The 16568-nt window shown below is 54.8% G+C and overlaps 1 protein-coding gene across 1 annotated transcript; it reads left to right on the top strand.

Moving 5' to 3' along the window:
• The first annotated feature begins 2750 nt into the window (after window positions 1-2750).
• On the top strand, window positions 2751-15369 carry LOC309381404 (transferrin receptor protein 2-like). Its single transcript, XM_081932355.1, has 19 exons — window positions 2751-2918; window positions 4596-4654; window positions 4806-5028; window positions 5361-5553; window positions 6167-6307; window positions 6403-6514; window positions 7368-7490; window positions 8666-8782; window positions 8990-9129; window positions 9250-9422; window positions 9519-9638; window positions 10374-10456; window positions 10729-10792; window positions 11029-11096; window positions 11207-11283; window positions 11711-11795; window positions 12373-12600; window positions 13397-13537; window positions 14503-15369. Exons 1-19 carry the CDS (start codon window positions 2777-2779, stop codon window positions 14743-14745), a joined length of 2532 nt encoding a protein of 843 aa, XP_081788481.1. The 5' UTR covers window positions 2751-2776; the 3' UTR covers window positions 14746-15369.
• Window positions 15370-16568: the final 1199 nt, after the last annotated feature.

A 16568-nucleotide genomic window follows, 5' to 3' on the forward strand; every position in this document is an offset into this window, starting at 1 on the left:
GAACTAGTTCTCGGAGTTACGGCCATCACAGCAGCCCCACCCCACCCCCACTGGCACGTCACGCACTTACGACGGTGGCCCTGTCCCTGGGGACACTAACCCGACCTTCTGACAAGTCAACAGATTCATGGAACGACTGCAATGCTTCGCTTAACAACCATGGCCATAAGGTCCTGAAATTGGACGTGATTCATTTGCCAACCGCCTTGCTTAGCAGCAGTCGTAAACTGAGGACTTACCCACAACTGCCATTTATCCAGCCAGCTTTAATGTTTTTTTAAAGGGCGTCCTGTATACATATGTATAGTTTTACTCTAAGGCGGGAGGTCTGCAACCTCGGCCCCTTTAAGACTGGTGGACTTCAACTCCCATAATTCCTCAGGCAGCGCTGGCGGAGGAATTCTGGGAGTTGAAGTCCACCAGTCTTAAAGGGGCCGAGGTTGCAGACCCCCCGCCCTCAGGGGTTTCCGGAGAGTCTATATTTGATATTAAGTTAAAGGTGTACAGTTTTCTGAATATTTATCGTGTTTCCTTCAAGAGCAGCTGGTTTGCGAATCGGTTCTTAGAGAAAAGCGAGGCAAATTCCTGATGGACAGACGGACGGACAGACGGGTGGGGTCAGGGAAGGGCTGAGTCTCTTGTTGATCTTGATTAAAAGTTGCTCTGCTTTCTTGAACAAGCCAGCATATTTGCACGGTGTCTGTCTTTCTCCCAAGGAAGCTGCGTCTGTGTGTGTGTGTTTGTGTGTGTGTAAAAATGGGCAAGTCAGCTTTGGAGATGGAAGAAGCACTCTGCACATCCCCAGAGGCACAGCTGCTTCTTTGCCTAACTCGGGTGTTTTTTTTTTCTCTTCTTTTTCTCAGTCTTTGTGACCGAAAGGTGCTTTTTTCCACACTTTCTGTTTTCTCTTCGAAGACGTTTCGCTTCTCATCCCAGAGGCTTCACATGCTCAAGAGCCAAAGAAGCTTCCCTGGAGGAGAACCGAAACGTCTCCAAGGAGAAACGAAGAAAATCCAGTTGCCTCTTTAAAAAAAGCACCTTTGGAACAACCCGGATGATGGACAAACTCCATAGTCAAGCTTGGTGACTTTAAGATGGGTGGCGGGTTGGACTAGATGACCTCCAAGGCCCCTCCCAGCCCTCTGATCCCATGACTTCAATATCTGTTGGGGGCTGCCCCAAAGAAGAAGGAGTCAAGCTACTCTCCAAAGCCCCTGAAGGCAGGACAAGAAGCAATGGGAATGGAAACTCACCAAGGAGGGAAGCGACCTGAGAGAAACTTCCTGACAGTGAGGACAATTAACCAGGGGAACTGCTTGCCACCAGAAGCTGTGGGAGCTCCATCCCTGGGGGTTTTCAAGAAGAGATTGGAGAACCATTTGTCTGAAATGATGAAGGACTTCCTGCCGAAGCAGGAGGTTGGAAGAGAACAGTGTTTCTCAACCTTGGCAATTTGAAGATGTCCGGATGTCAACTCCCAGAATTCCCCAGCCAGCGAATGCTGGCTGGGGAATTCTGGGAGTTGAAGTCCGGACATCTTCAAGTTGCCAAGCTTGAGAAGCACTGGACTAGAAGACCTCCAAGGTCCCTTCCAGCTCTGTTATTCTAGTCTATGAAATGAGTTTGATGCCTAGAATCCCTCGGCCAACATGCCAGCTGGGGCATTCTGAGGGGGGGGGGGGCGTTTGAAGCCTGCCCATCTTAAAGTTTCCAATCTTTGGACACCACCAGCAGGAGCCTATAAAGCTGGCACTTCACACTTAAGGGGAGATTTCCGGATTACTTACAACCTATTGTTGCCCCACACACATGTGCCTCTGCCCCACCCCCACCTGGAAGGTCACTCCTGTCTCCGGCCAGAAAGCAGCCTCCGCCACGCCCATCACGTGCCCACTTCGATGCCAAGCCAAACAGAAGCAGCAGCTCCCACAAGCTGGGATCGGCGGGCAGGATCCAGAGCTGGGCTCCCCCAAAATATCCCAGGCAGAAGGAGGGAGAGACTGGCAAGGCCTGGAGCTGCACTGGGAAGAGAGCCCAGTTGGGGATGCCGGTCAGCGGCCAAATCACCCATGGCTGCCAGCTTCCTCGGCTGAATCAGCTTTCCAGGCTGCACCCCAACAGGATCCCGGAGCTGTCCTGCGTGCTCTACCTGTGGGACTACCACTTCTCTACAGCAGCCACAATGCCCCCAGACAACTGCCTTGCTAGAGACAGACTGCGCTGGCCTCTGGAGGATCAGTTGCTGGGCCAACAAACTGGGTGCCTTTTATTGTGGAGCGGGGTGGGAAGGAGGGGAAGGGGCAAGCCGAGCTGAACCCACCAGAGAGGCCCAAATAGACCAGGCCAGATGTCTGGACTTCAACTCCCAGAATTCCTCTGGGCTCAGCTGGCAGCAAACCAGCCCCACACAAGCGGCAAAGACTCTAAAGCAGCCAGAGGGGGGGTGTCTCCCATTCCCCCCCCACCTCCCCCCAATCAGGGTTGGCTGGCCCGGCCCCTTTGGCACCCCCAAACCAGCAGAAGCCTCGGGACCTACAGGCCCAGAATTGCCAGGGACCCTAACACACCTGGGAGGGGCCCGGAAGACAAAGAGGGGGTGCGCATTGGGGGGGGGAGGTCTGGGTGCTGTTTTGCCCTCCCCAGGCACCCCTTGGTTGAAGCTGTGCGTGCCACACAATGCCCCCCCTCCCACATTTCACACAGCTGTCTGGCTTTGGCAGTTTAGTAGGGACTTGGTCAAGAGGGGCAGTGAAAGGCAGAGTTTGCCCCCCCCTCAATGCAGCTCTCTCTCTGGGAGGGGGCAATGCTACGGCCGCCCCAGAGGGAGGTGCAGCCGCCCAGGGAGGCCAAGGGTTGTCCGCCCAACTCCGCTGGGGCAGTCCAGGGCTGGCTGGACAGGGGCCTCCCAAGAGCCAGGGGTGAGTTGGCGTCTCTTTGGAGGGAGAGGGGGCATCGCGGGGCCCTGGGTCCCCCAAGACTGGGGGTCTCAGCAGCGATTGGCACCACCCAAATGCCATTGAGCTGGTATGGGGAAGGGGGGGGCATCCGTGTGAATACCTCTCCCCAATTCTTTGTCTGTCTTTATGTTGACGCCAACAGCTGGGGAGGGGGGTGTATCTTCAAGAGCCCCCTTGTCCCCCTCCCTCCCCCACCCCTCCCTTCCCTCCCTTGGGGGTTGGGGGGCACCGTTTCTCTCCCCCAGGTCCTCTAAGGAGACCCAGGCCCAGTTCCCGCAAGCGTTTGAATCAGGGGGAGCCCAGGGGTCGTGTGGGGGCCAATCTGGGTGAGGGATTTTGGTGCCTGGTGGGGGCGCCAACCCCAATGGGGGGGGAGGATTCACTCGAGGGTTTCAGGGGGGGGGTTGTGTGAATGCAGCCAGGGAGGGAGGAAACCCCCAACTCATTTATTAGCTTTCAGCAGAGTTTAAATGAAGGGAATCCATCGGCTGCCCCCCCCTCAATTTCCCCTGTCCCATTTCCAGAGGCGCCCCTCCCCCTCCAGCCCAAAGGGATTCCTGGGTCTGGACCTGGGTGGGGGGCCCGGTTCCCTCCAGAAGTAGACTTCGGACGTGGAGGGGGGGTTGGAGTCTCCAGAAGAGCAATAAAAAGGGTGGGTCTGAGTGACCCCTGGGTTCCCCCTCCCCACCAAGGCAGACCGGCTGTAGCAATTCGGGTGTTGCAAGAGAAGGTAAACAATGGAGTCTGAAGCCGGATATGGGTGGGAAAAGCCCTCGTGGCGCCCCCCCCGCCCCCCATCGACCAGCCAGCCTTTCCCGCACGGTGAGTCAGGCGGAGGCCCACCTGGTGCAGCGTTCCCCTTCCCCACCCAAGGCAGGGAGTTCCACACAAGACCCAGGCTGTGGTCCTTTGGACCCACAACCCCTTACGCAATTGTGTGCAATCTGGCTTCCTGGGGAGGAGGACACCCAGCCCCACGGCAGACCCCGAGAGGTAGGGCAGGTGGCACAGCGCACCCCAATTCACCCTGCGTGGGTGTGAACTTCGAGGAGTTGGCACCCCAGTTTGGCAGCCTGTCCGCTGGGATGCCAAGGGAGCTAATTCTGGCCCTGGTGGTCAGGGCACCACCAGGAGATCCCAAAGCTGTGGGGAAAGGAGGGGGAAAACCTTGGCAAGAAGTGGGTGGTGGTGGTGGTGGCAAGAGGGAAGCTCTGCGGAGGTTTGCAGGGGGTTTTAGACCAGGGGTGTCCACCTTTGGCCCCTTTAAGGCTGGTGGACTTCAACTCCCAGAGTTCCCTGGTCAGCTTTGCTGGGGGGTTCTGGGAGTTGAAGTCCACAAGCCTTAAAGGGGCCAGGCTTGGAAACCCCTCCCCCCCTGCTTTGCCACCAGCTCAGGGAGATTTGGGGGAGTGTACCCTCCCCACCTGCCCGCCTCCTGCACAGGGCCCAACCTCGAGACCGGGTGGACTCCCGCCTGCGCCACCCGATAACCCCCTCCAGGCGCCCGGGGGCTGATAAGGCGGCTGCAGCAGGCACGTCACCCGCAGGGCCCGGGGGGAGGGGGGAGGCAGGGTGTGCCCTGATAACCGCCTGGCACTGCTGGAGCCCTGGAGAACTCCTGCATGCCTCTCTTGGCAGGGCTGCCCGGGGACCCACCGGGGACGATGGAGGTCTGGAGCGCCCGCCTGCAGCGAGCGGTAAGTCTGGGAAGCCCTGAAATCCCCCCCCTCCTGACCCACACCGACCCCTTTAAAGCCCCCAACCCTCTCCCTGCTATTCCTGGAAAAACACCCCTGCGAGGTAGACCGGCTGAGAAGCGATGGCTGGTCTTCTCCCTCTCGATTCCAGATCCGAAGGACGCCTGGGCAGAGGTCCTACACCATTTACCGCAACGCAGCCGAGGACGATGGGGACCCTGATCCAGGGGGGCTCCAGATCAAGATGGAGGAAGCCGGGGGGCCCAACGTCCCCCCGCCCGGCAGCCAGAAGTCTGGGTTCCCCCCTGCACGGCCGAAGCGGTGGAAGATGGGGGTCTACCTGGCGTTGGTGGGCCTTCTCCTGCTCATCGTAGGTGAGGAAGGGGCTATGGGCCTCTTCTCCCCCTGCCCCCGCCATCCAGATTTCCCCCCAACCCCCCCCCACTCACTCAATTCCAGCGGGATTAGACCAATGAGATGGTCTTCCTTTTGAGTCCCCAATTTTGGGTGGGGGTCTGTCTGTTTTTGTTTCCTAGGGACTGCCATCTTTGGGAGAGGGGGGGTCTTCTTCTCCAAGCCCCAGTGGAGATGATGATGCCTGGCACGGTTGGCATCAGACCCTCCCCCCAAGATTTCAACCTGGGCAGCTCAGCCAGTCTGCCCCCCACCCCTTAACCCACCCCCTTCCCCTGCTGCCCCCCTGCAGGATTCCTCCTGGGCTATGTCTCCTCCCGGAGGGGCTCCTGCACGGCCTGCGGGGACTTCCTGCCCATGGTCAACGAGGACGGGCCCTACCGCCCGGCCGAGGACCCCCGGGGGCCGCCCCCCCTCTACTGGGGCGACTTGAGGGAGATGTTCCAGAAGTACCTCAATGAGGAGGAGCTGGAGGAGACCATCCGGTGAGGGCAGGGCTAGTAGTAGTAACAATAGTAGTAGCAGTAGTAGTAACAACAACAACAACAACAACAACAATAATAAAAACATCAATAATTGCTAATTAATTATTATATTATTCATTATTGATATTATTATTAATAATAATAATAAATCAATAACAAATGCTAATTAGTTATTACATTCATTATTGATGATTGATTATTGATATTATTAACAGTAGAATTAATAATAATATCAATAATAATAAAACATCAATAGCAACAAACAATAATTAGTTAATAATAATAATAATAATAATAAATATATAATATAAATATATAATGATGATATTAAAACATCAATAAACAAATAATAATTAATTATTATAGTATTCATTATTGACATTATTATTATTAATAATAATAATAACAACAATAATAATATTAATATTAGTAAAACCATCAATAGCAACAAATGATATTTAATTATTCTATCACTCCCTTATTAAAATATGTATAATTCACATGATTCCAATAAATGATATTGAGTCCCTTTTTGGGAGAGGGGGCGGTTTAGAAATGCGAAGAATAAATAAATAAAATAAAAATAAATATTCCCATCTCCCCTCCTTGGCAGAGAAATGAGCGAGGGCCCCCACCCCCCTGGCTCCCCTCGGCTGGACGCTCTCTCCAGTCACGTCCTGGACGCCTTCGCCTCCTTCGGCCTGGACCACAGCTGGACCGATAGCCACTACGTGGGGCTCCAGCGCCCCGACCGGTCAGTACGGCTGAGGCTGGGGGTTCCTGGGGGGAGACGGGACAGGGGCCAGGGGGGGGGCTTTTAATCCTTCCTGCACCCCCCCTTTATTTCAGGGGGAGACCCACCTTCCTTCAGTGGGTGGAGGCCAGTGGCGCCGTGAGGGAGGAGCTGCAGCTGGAGGACCCAGAGGTTTATTGCCCCTACAGCGCCTCTGGCACCGTCCTGGTAATGCCCGCTGCTCTGCCCACTGGGCAATGCTCCCTTCAATGCTCCCTGCAGACCCAAACAGGGCACCTTTGCGGTACAAGCACAGAGACTCGGGGGTACAAATCCTCTCCAGTGCACCCAGTCTCCAGGGGGGGCTCTCCGTGCTGGTCTGGAGCAGGTGGGGGAGGGGGGGTCTCCAAACTCGGCCACTTTAAGGCTTCTGGACTTCAACTCCCAGAATTCCCAGGAGTCGATTGAGGCATTCTGGGAATTGGGGTCCACAGGTTCTAAACTTAGCATACAGTTGGTCCTCAAATTATGACCACAATGGAGCTCAACATTTCTGAAGCTAAGCTAGACAGTTGTTAAGTGAATTTCGCCTCATTTTAGGACCTTTCTCATCACGGTTCTTAAAGTGAATCATTGCTGTTTTTAATAAAACGGTCGTTGAGTGAGTCTGGCGTCCCCATTGTCAGAAGGTCACAAAAGGGGATCATGGGACCCCAGGACAGCGCAACTGTCATAACTATGAGTCGATGGCCAAGCGTCTGAATTTTGATCCCGGGGCCCCATGTGTGTGTGTGCTGCGATGGTCATAAGTGTGAAAAACGGTCACAAGTCCCCGTTTTCAGTGCACGGACACTAAATGGATCGTTGCAAGTCGACCTGTCGTTGCCCATCCCTCAGTCAGTGGAGGAATGAGAAATACAAATGGGGGATTAAGGTAGACTTCATCCAGGGCTGGAAGCTCCTCAAGAGAAGAGCCCGGGAGGAGACGGGTGGTTTTGCATTGTCTCTTCCTTTGGGGAGGGATTTCTCCCCCTCCCCCTCCCCTTCCTCTAAGCCTCTACCCCCCCCTCCCCACCCTCAGGGCGGCCTCGTCTTTGCCAACTACGGGCGCAGGGAGGACTTTGGGGTGCTGGAGCAGATGGGGCTGAGTGCGCAGGGACACCTGGTCATCGTCCGCGTTGGGAAAATCAGCTACGCCGAAAAGGTGAGCCGGGCTGCACCCTCCCCCCCTATCATCATCATCATCATATAACGACCCCATAATCCCTTGCATCAGGGTGGAGTCCAGGCAACTGAATGGAGCTGAACTTTTACTGGCCGGATGCCCTTCCCTGTCGCCAGTGTGGAGTTTTATTCGGCAGATATATATTCTCATTGTGCCCAGAGAGAGAAATATCAGCCTCTATCTAGGCTTGAAGTCACAGCCCCCTGATTGTGAGGCGAGAAGTCCATCGCTAGGCCTAGTTGGATAATTAAAACCATCATCATTATCTTCATTTAATGAGCCCATAATCCCTTGTAGGGTGGGCAACTGAATGGAGCTGAGAATGGCCACATGCCCTTCCTGTCGCCAATGCGAAGTTATATTTAGCAGATATATTTAATGACCCCATAATCCCTTGCAGGGTGGAGTCTGGGCAACTGAATGGAGCTAGCAGAGTGTTTTACTGGCCGGATGCCCTTCCCTGTTGCCAATGAGGAGTTTTGTTTCAACAGATATATATTCTCATTGTGCCCAGAGAGAGAAATATCGGCCTCTATCTAGGCTCGAACTCACAGCCTCCTGATTGTGAGATCCATCTCTAGGCCACCGCACCACCCCCTAGTTGGATAATTAAAATCATCATCTTCATTTAAAGAGCCCATAATCCCTTGCGAGGTCGAGTCTGAGCAACTGAATGGAGCAAGAGTGTTTTACTGGCCGGATGCCCTTCCCTGTTGCCAGTGCAGAGTTTTGTTCAGCAGATAATATGGTGCCCAGAGAGAGAGAAATATCGGCCTCTATCTAGGATTGAACTCTCAGCCTTCTGCTTGGGAGGCGAGAGCTCCCTCTCTAGGCCACTGCACTGCTCTACCAAACACCCCCACCCCACCCCGCCCACCTCAATCCCGGGCAGAAAGATTCCGGCTACGGCTGCTGGTTTGTGGGCATCTCAGAACGTTTCAGCTGTCAGGTGATGGGGGGCAGATGAGGTTTCTGGGGCCCGGAGGTGCCGCTGTGCAGAGGGGGCAGGACGGGTGACCTCTTGCAATTGGGGAGGGGGGACACATCCAAGAGGGCTCGGTTGGGAACAGACTCGGGGGGGGGGCTTTGAGGAAGGGAGGGGGGTCGCGAAAGGGGAAGGGTCATTCTGAGCACTTTCTCCTCCCCCCCCCCAGGTGGCCAACGCAGAAGCTAGCCAGGCAAAGGGCATCCTCATCTACCCGGACCCCAGCGACATTCCCCAAGACCCCCATAAACTGGGCCTTTTCCCTAACGTCAGCATTTACGGCCATGTGAGTAGGTTTGGGGGGAGGGGAGGTCAGCAGCAGCTGTTAAACCTGCCCCCTCCCCATTTTGCTACCTGCCGGGGCCCTCCCAATACCCTGGGCAGGCGGTGGAAGCAGAGAGCACCTGGTCCAAGGTAGACTGCCTTGATCCAGGGAGGCTCGCGTGGCTTTTTCCCAGCTCAGCCTGCCCCCCTTTTCCTTCCCCCCTTGCAGGTCCACATGGGGGCTGGAGACCCTTACAGCCCCGGCTTCCCGTCGTTCAACCACACCCAGTTCCCCCCCGTAAGATCCTCGGGGCTCCCCACAATCCTGGCTCACCCCATCAGCGCCGCCGTGGCTGCCCGCCTGCTCAAGTGTGTAGCTGGAGGGGTTTTTTTGGGGGGGGTTGGCAGCGTTGTGTGGGACACGAGGTGGGAACAGTGGGGGGGGCAGCTGTGCCCATCCTTCATGGTTGCTCCTGGTTCCCTTTGCAGGCAGTTGGCGGGACCCCCGGCCCCCCCGGCCTGGAGGGGGCTCCTTCCGGAGGTCCCCTACCTGCTGGGCCCCGGGGACCCCAGTTTCCGCCTGAAGCTTGGGGTGCACAGCGTCCGGCAGTCGGTTATGATCAACAATGTCTTTGGCTGCATCGAGGGCAAATTCGAACCCGGTACAGTGGGCACAGAGTTCGGGGAGGTGCGGCGAGGAAGAGGGAAGTGGGGTTTGGGGTTCCTGCAGATGAGACTGATCTCTTGTGATCCACTAGATCACTACCTGATCGTGGGGGCCCAGAGGGACTCCCTGGGGCCCGGAGCTGCCCGGTCCGGAGTGGGAACGGCCATCTTGCTCGAACTGGCCCGGACTTTTGTTGCCATGGTGCAGAACGGTAAGACCCCCACTTCATAAGACCCCCAGCGCCCCCCTGCAATACAGGCCGTCCTCGACCTACGACCACAATTGAACCTAAAACTTCCATCTCTAATTGAGATGGTCAGGAAGTGAGCTTTGCCCATTTTGCCCCCTTCCTTCGTTCCTTCCTTCGTTCCTTCCTTCCTTCCTTCCTTCCTTCCTTCCTTCCTTCCTTCCTTCCTTCCTTCCTTCCTTCCTTCCTTCCTGCAAGTTGTTAAGTGAATCGCTGCCATTGTTCAGTTAGTCACACGGTCCTTAAGTGAATCCGGCTCCCCCATTGAGCTTGCTGGTCACAAGGTCACATGACCCGGGGGGCCTTGTAACCATCGTAAATATAATAATAATAATAATAATAATAATTTTATTTGATTAGCCGCACCCCTCTCCCGAAGGACTCGGGGCGGCGTACAATGAGTCACTTGTCAAGCATTTTGAACACGGGGGGGCTCATGCTGCAACGGCCGGAAGTGTGAAACGCAGCCGGAAGTCACTTCCTTCAGTGGCATTGTCACTTCTGATGGTCACTAAGTGAATAGTCGTAAGTCGAGGATGGCCTGTAAAACTGCAAGAGACGGCTGCTTTCAAACGGGGGGGGGGGCTTTTGGGCCCCGGGGGCTGTTGGGGGCCACTTTGGGGCTGCGGGGGAGGGGAAGGTCATGAGTTCGAGAGAAGCTGCCTAGAAGTGATGGGGGCCCCATGATCTACACTGCAGGGTTCCAGCTACGCAGAAGCCTCCTTTTCGTGAGCTGGGATGCAGGCGACTTTGGCAGCGTGGGCTCCACCGAGTGGCTGGAGGTGAGGGGGTCCACGGCGTGGGTGGGGGTGGGGGCCTCTCCCCCTTTCTCAGGGGGCTTTGCAAAAGTGGGGTGCGCTAGGAACCCACCAATTGGACGTGGCCCCCCAAAATGCTCCCCACCAATGTGTCTGCCTCTTGCCCCCCCCCCCTTGATCAGGGAGTCTCAGCCATGGCAGCGGGGGGGGGGCTGTTCCTCCTGGGTCTCTGAACAGGGGAAGCCCCCCCCCATTTCTACCACCCCCCTTTTTAAAACAGACTCTGATCTCTTCAGGGGTACCTGACCATGTTGCATCTAAAGGCCGCTGCCTACATCAGCCTGGACAATGCGGTTCTGGGTGAGTGGGGAGGGGGATGCAGGAAGCCCCCTCCCCGGAGAGACTGCCGCTGGCCTCAGGGGCGGGGGGGGGAGCACGTCGGGCTCAGCTGCCCGAGGGAGTTTGGGGGAAAGAGTCCCCCCCCCATTGCCATCTGAGGCTGCTAAGGGAGTAGAGATCCCCCCCAACTGTGGGTGGGGAAGTCACAGAAAAAGTTGGGCATGAGGACTAGAGTCTTGGCCCCGGTCTCTTCGCAGGAGATGACAGATTGCTGGCTAAGACCAGCCCTGCTCTGATCAGCCTCATCGAAAGCGTCCTTAAGCAGGTGAGGAGGAGCCCCTCCTTTTGGGGAGTGGGGGGGGCAGCCTCTGGGATGGGGAGGGCAGGACGGAGGGGTCTCGGTGTGGCTGTCCATCCCCAACCCCCTTCCTCCAGGTGGACACTCCTAATCGCAGTGGCCAAAGCATCTTCGAGCAGATGACCGAGCGGGGGCGACGCTGGGAAAATGAGGGGTAAGAAGGATTTACACCCCCACCCCAAGTACACCCCCCCCCTTGGCCCCCCACCCATCAGGGCTGAGCTCCAGAACTGGCCAGCTAACAATTGGACAGTAATCCAATTAGTGGCTTCATCAGCATTTCTTAACCTTTGCAAGGATGGACTTCAACTCCCAGAATTCCTTAGATGGTTGACTCCAACTTGGCCCCGTTAAGACTGGTGGACTTCAACTCCCAGAATTCTAAGGTTCTCAAAGCCGGCTGGGGAATTCTGGGAGTTTAAAGTCCATCCATCTTTATGTTTCCATGGTTGAGAAATGCAGGGCTGAACGAATCCCCCGGCCTTTTGTGGGGGTCAAACTCTCCTGAAATGCCCCTTTTGGCACCCCCGCCCCTTTTCTTTGACTTCCCCTGACCCTGGTGGGCTTCTCTCCCTTCTCAGCATCCGGCCCCTTCCCATGGAGAGCAGCGCCTTCGCCTTCACTTCCTTCGGGGGGGTCCCGGCTGTGGAGTTCTCTTTCGCAGAGGTGAGACGCCCCCCCCCTTGCCCTCCCCCCTCCCCCCCCCACGACTGACAGGCAGTTTGTCCTCCAGTTACGTAGGACCACAATCGAGCCCAACATTTCTGTCGCTAACCGTGGCCGTTGTTAAGGGAGTTTTGCCCCATTTCCCGACCTTCCTTCGCACGGATGCTAAGGGAATCACTGCCGTTGTTAAGTGAATCCATTGACTTCGCTTGTCGGAAGGTCGCAAAGGTGGGAGGGGGTCACGTGACCTCGGGACACTGCGACCCTCGTAAATATGAGTTAGTGGCCAAGTGCCTGAATTCAGATCACGTGAACCACAAAAGATGCTGTGAAGAACGGTCACAAGTCACCTGTTGTGACTTCAAATGGTCACTAAGTGGGCTGTTGTAAGTCAAGGACCCCTCTGGAAATTGGGTTGGGGTCTTTGCCCATAGCAGCAGTCATCATCCTTTCCCCAACCGCGCCCCACCCGTTCTGGAGGGAATGGGACCCCCGGCCCCTTCCCCATGAGCGTCCGTAGCCCCCCCCCCCCGCAATGCCAGCCTTGCAGGTTTTGCCTCATGCCCCCCCCCCGCAGGACTCGCGCCCGTACCCCTTCCTCAACACCATGCTGGACACCTACGACCACCTCAACCGGGCTCTGCAGGGACGCCTGCCCGCCGTGGCCAAGACGGTGGCCGAAGTGGTGGGACTCCTCCTCATCAAGCTGAGCCACGACCACCTGCTGCCCCTCGACTACTGGTGCTACGGGGACGTCCTCCTGCAGCGCATCGCCCACTTCAACCAGTTCAACGCCCAGCTGAAGGTGGGCGCCCTCCCCTCCCCCCCTCCTGTTTCTACCCAGCCCTCCTCATCGTCATAAGGGACGCAGGTAGTCCTCGACTTACGACCACGATGGAGCCTGCCCAGCGCGGTCATAAGTCGTGACGGTCATAAAAAATGCCAGCCATGCGACCGACCTGACTGTGTGTGTGTGTACGCGTGGTGGTCGTTCATCTCCACGGTTGTTAAAGGGACTCCTTCTTCCCCCCCCTGTGAGGTGGGTTGGGCTGAAAGAGAGCGGCTGACCGAAATCACCCAGTTAGCTTTCGTGCCTAAGGTGGGACTAGAACTCCCCGTCTCCTGGCGATTGGCCCAAAGTCACTTGGCTGGCTCTTTTGTCTGACTAGAACTCCCCGTCTCCTGGTTCCAGCCTGATGCTTTCACCCCTAAAACAAATTGGCACTCGGTATTTGGGGAGCAATTTCTGCAAAGCTTTCTCCAACAGTGTTCCTCAAAAGGGAGACTTAAAAAATTGGGGGGTGGGATGTCTCCCACTTCTTACCCACCCCATGTTGCAGAGGGAGGGCCACATTGCACCCCACAGTGGCCCCAAATCAGAGAGCCCCTAGTACCCCCTTTTCCAATAATTTGATCTTTGGCATCCGTCCTCCCAGCTTACTCTGCCCAAGTGCGCTTCTTGTAGCGTCCAGCAGGGGGCACACAGGTGAAAAACAGACCTCTCACCTGTGGTGCCACCTGCCAGGTGATGTTCCCCCCCACCCCTCTGCGCCCTACACCCAAGATTCACACCCTTCCCCCTCTGCTTCTTCCTCGCCCAGAGTCGGGGTCTCACCCTGCAGTGGATGTATTCGGCAAGAGGGGATTATGCGCGAGCCGCCGAGAAGTTGCGCCGGGACATCTACACCTCGGAGGAGCACAACGAGCGGCTACTGCGGATGTTCAATGTCCGCATAATGCGGGTGAGGCCCAGGGGGGGGAGGCGTGGGGCGTCTTGGAGGGCTGGGGGACTGCTGGCCTGGAAAATTGCAAAGAACTGTGGGAGGGGGCAATGTTTCCCCTCTCTTCCCTCACTCCGCCCCTGAGAACTGCATGTGGGGGTAGAAAATGGGTTGCCCCACTGGGGTGAACTTCAACTCCCAGAATTCCCCAGCCATCTTTGCAACTATTTCCAACTGTTTTCCAAGTGTTACAGCTTTAAGAGGGATGGAATTCAACTTCCAGAATTCCCCAGCCAACTTTGCAACTATTTCCAACTGTTTTCCAAGTGTTACAGCTTTAAGAGGGATGGAATTCAACTTCCAGAATTCCCCAGCCAACTTTGCAACTATTTCCAACTGTTTTCCAAGTGTTACAGCTTTAAGAGGGATGGAATTCAACTTCCAGAATTCCCCAGCCAACTTTGCAACTATTTCCAACTGTTTTCCAAGTGTTACAGCTTTAAGGGGGATGGAATTCAACTTCCAGAATTCCCCAGCCAACTTTGCAACTATTTCCAACTGTTTTCCAAGTGTTACAGCTTTAAGAGGGATGGAATTCAACTTCCAGAATTCCCCAGCCAACTTTGCAACTATTTCCAACTGTTTTCCAAGTGTTACAGCTTTAAGGGGGGTGGACTGCAACTCCCTGAATTGGCTGGGGAATTCTGGGAGTTGCAATCCACCCCTCTTAAAGCTGCAAACTCAGGAAAGACAGAGATAGCTGCCTTCATAAGCAGAAGTAGCTGCTTTCGTTGCTGCCTGAATAACATTTGTTAGGCAGAAAAGAAGTGCCCCCAGACCCAAATCCTGCAAGGTCACAGATCGGTATCTCTGGGGGTGCAACGGGTGAGAAGACCCCCCTCAATCCCTCAACCCGGCAGTGTCCCTTTGGGGTCCCCCACCAGACCAAAGGACGCCTCCCTATGCTTCCTGCTTCCCTCCTCCAGGTGGAATTCTACTTCCTCTCTCAGTACGTGGCCGTGACCGAGACCCCCTTCCGACACATCATCCACGGCCGGGGCCCCCACACCCTCAGGGCCCTTCTGGAGCACGTCAGCCTCCTGCAGGAGGCCCCGGAGAAGTTTGACGAGGTTCTCTTCCGCCGGCAACTGGCCCTCGTCACCTGGACGCTGCAGGGGGCCGCCAACGCCCTCAGCGGGGACGTCTGGAACATCGACAACAACTTCTGAGCCAAGACCCCCAATTTGAGGCTGGGGGGGGCAGGGGCCCCTAATGATAGCTCTGGTGTTTAGATGCTCCCCTCAGTTTCTGGTTCACCCACCCACCCCAAAAGTCCTTGCAAAGCAGATCCTTTTGGCAGAATGGCATTGCACTTTTTTTTTGCAAGCCCATGCGTGTGAGTTGCACACGCATAGGGGTCTCGTTGCACCCCCACCCCCTTTTACTCTTCCTTTCCTTCTCCCCCCCCCCCCCCGATTCTTAATTTATCAGTGACAGGGTTCACTATGAATTATTGGAATATTGCTATGCAATAGAATGTGCCTTGTGCCCCCCCCCCCCCGGTTAATTACAACCCCTCCCCCCCCAATGGAATGGCAGCCCCCTTCTTGGCCCACTCCCCCCACCCATCACCCCCCCCCCACCCCCGCCCGGATTTATCAGCAGCAAGGTCTGCTATAAATGGAATTGATTTATTGCTATGTAATAAGACAGGAATCCTGCACCCCTCCTTTCTTTCCTTCCTTCCTTCTTTCCTCCCTCCAGTCTTTCACTCCCTCTCCTTCCTCCTTCTTGGTTAATCCGTCAGCGGCTGAAAATGTTTATTGATGGAATAAAAGGCTAATCGACTTTCACTTTTCAATGTTAACGAAGGCCCTGGTGGATGGATAGCTGCATTCCTTATCAATCATTCCTCTTGCCTACCTGGCAGGTGTCAATCAAATCAGGGCCGACTGAAGCTGAAACATCCTATTGTAAAGGTTGAACCTCTATAGGTAGTCCTCATTTAGTGACCGTTCAAGGTTTCAACAAAACTGAAAAGGGGACTTATGGCCGTTTTTCACACTTACAACCTGTGGTTTTGTGATCCAATTTCAGACGCTTGGCCACTGACTCATATTTATGACAGTCGCAGTGTCCCAGGGTCAGGTGATCCCCTTTTGTGACCTTCTAACGGGCAAGGCAGATTCAATTAACAACTGGGTGACTCACTCAATGACTGCAGTGTTTCACTTAACCACCGTGGCGAGAAAGGTCGTAAAATGGAGCAAAACTTACTTAACAACTGTCTCGCTTAGCAAGAGTTATTTTCGGCTCCATTGTTGTCATAAGTCGAGGACTACTTGCAAACGGATTGGGGTAATGGATCCTTGGGAGGAAGATTTTGCCACATCCTCAGGACACCCCCCCCCTCTTTTCTTGGCAAGTTTTTTTTCCCAAAACTGGTTTGCCATTGCCTCCTTCCTGGGGCTGCGAGAAAGTGGCTGGCCTGAAGTCACCTAGCTGGTTTTCATGCCTAAACCAGGTCTATAATTCACGGGCTCGCTGTTTCGAACCTGACACCAGACTGGCTCTCAGGCTCATCTGAATAGTCCCCCCTTAATTCCCTAGACGTATTTCCCAACAGACCCATCTCTCTTGGCTTGAATTAAATTCTTTTGGCCATGATATAAATCAACTTTTGTTGGCTTCATCCGAGAGAACCACGATTGTCCACATTCATCAAAATTCAGGGAGGGTCTGACGTGCCTTACACATTTCATTAAGAAACAGGAATTGTTTTATTCAATTGAATTAAATGGAATAAAATGATTTCTTCAATTAAGCGTCATAAAGTCAGACGTCTTCAAAAAAAATAAAAATCACGTTTTGCTTGATGTAAGAACATCGCCCTTTATTACGTTTAGCAAGATCCCTATTTTATGACCCAAATACTTTTAAATCCTAAAATGTGTGGGCATAAACAGGAACTCTCCAGGCTCCTTTCGAGAATTTGCATTTTGCAGCTCAGCAAGCAAAACAAACCCCCAAAAAACGATTTTTATTTTTATTT

Source organism: Natrix helvetica, assembly GCF_964273705.1.
Source record: "Natrix helvetica genome assembly, chromosome: Z".
NCBI lineage: Eukaryota > Metazoa > Chordata > Lepidosauria > Squamata > Natricidae > Natrix > Natrix helvetica.